The following is a 1,086-nucleotide window of genomic DNA, read 5'->3' as shown; positions in this document are numbered from 1 at the left end:
ACCCTAAAATAAACGCCTAAACCCCCCAAATAAACGCCCAAACCCCCAAAATAAACAATAAAAACACAAAGACAAACAAAAACAGAAAAAAAAGGAGAAAAAAAGGAAAAAACACCGGCGAAATGAGAGGTCTTTAGGGTCATCTGGGTGTTCCTCACCAACCAAAACAACAAAAAAAACAAAACAAAACCCGAAATAAACGCCCAACCCCCCAAAATAAACACAAAAAACACAAAAATAAACACAAAAAACACAAAAATAAACAATAAAAACACAAAGACAACCAAAAACAAACCCAAAAAGGAGAAAAAAAGGATAAAATACCGGCGAAATGAAAGGTCTTTAGGGTCATCTGTGTGTTCCTCACCAACCAAAACAACAAAACTAACAAAACAAAACCCGAAATAAACGCCCAACCCCCCAAAATAAACACCAAAACCCCCAAAATAAACAATAAAAACACAAAGACAACCAAAAACAAACCCAAAAAGGAGAAAAAAAGGAGAAAATACCGGCGAAATGAAAGGTCTTTAGGGTCATCTGGGTGCCTGGCTCCCCTATAGATTGCGCCCCCATCGCCCCCACCGCCTCCCCCGGCTCAGCAACAGCTTTAATATATTTTTGTAAACTGCTTCGCACAAACTCAAACAAATGACGCACTGTTACCCACTCGTGACGGCTGTACTTGCATGCATACACTCCCGGGGATGCTGCTGCTCCTGCTGCTCCTGCTGATGCTGCTGATGCTGCTGCTGCTGGTGCTGCTGCTGCTGGTGGTTGTGGTGGTTGTGATGGTGCTGCTGATGGTGCTGCTGCTGCTGGTGCTCCTGCTGCTGGTGATTCCGCTGCTGCTGCTGCTGATCCTGTTGCTGCTCCTGCTGCTGCTGTTGTTGTTGCTGCTGCTGTTGCTGTTGTTGCTGCTGCATGCGTTTCTCTGATGTTCCAGCATCTCCTAGCAGTGGTGTATTTATATTGTCTCCATTTATAAATAAGTGAATGATATTCTGTTTCTGTTAGTGCTGGTGGTTCCCCTGCGTGGTGTCTGTACACCTCAACCTGTTGTGCTTTATTTATAAGAAACTGCAA

The 1,086-nt window shown here is 43.8% G+C and overlaps 1 protein-coding gene across 1 annotated transcript; it reads right to left on the bottom strand.

Annotated features, from left to right (window-relative positions):
- Nucleotides 1-662: 662 nt before the first annotated feature.
- EMH_0090370 (uncharacterized protein) lies at nt 663-926 on the bottom strand (the record flags this gene model as incomplete). The annotated part of the gene is made up of 1 exon (XM_013501567.1): nt 663-926. The coding sequence occupies one exon, from the start codon at nt 924-926 to the stop codon at nt 663-665; it is 264 nt and encodes an 87-aa protein (XP_013357021.1).
- Between the last annotated feature and the right edge of the window lie 160 nt (nt 927-1,086).

The sequence above is a fragment of the Eimeria mitis genome, genomic scaffold (assembly GCF_000499745.2).
Source record: "Eimeria mitis Houghton genomic scaffold, Emh_scaff7113, whole genome shotgun sequence".
NCBI lineage: Eukaryota > Apicomplexa > Conoidasida > Eucoccidiorida > Eimeriidae > Eimeria > Eimeria mitis.
Note: the sequence above shows the minus strand (reverse complement) of the source record. Positions and strands in the feature narration are given on the sequence as shown.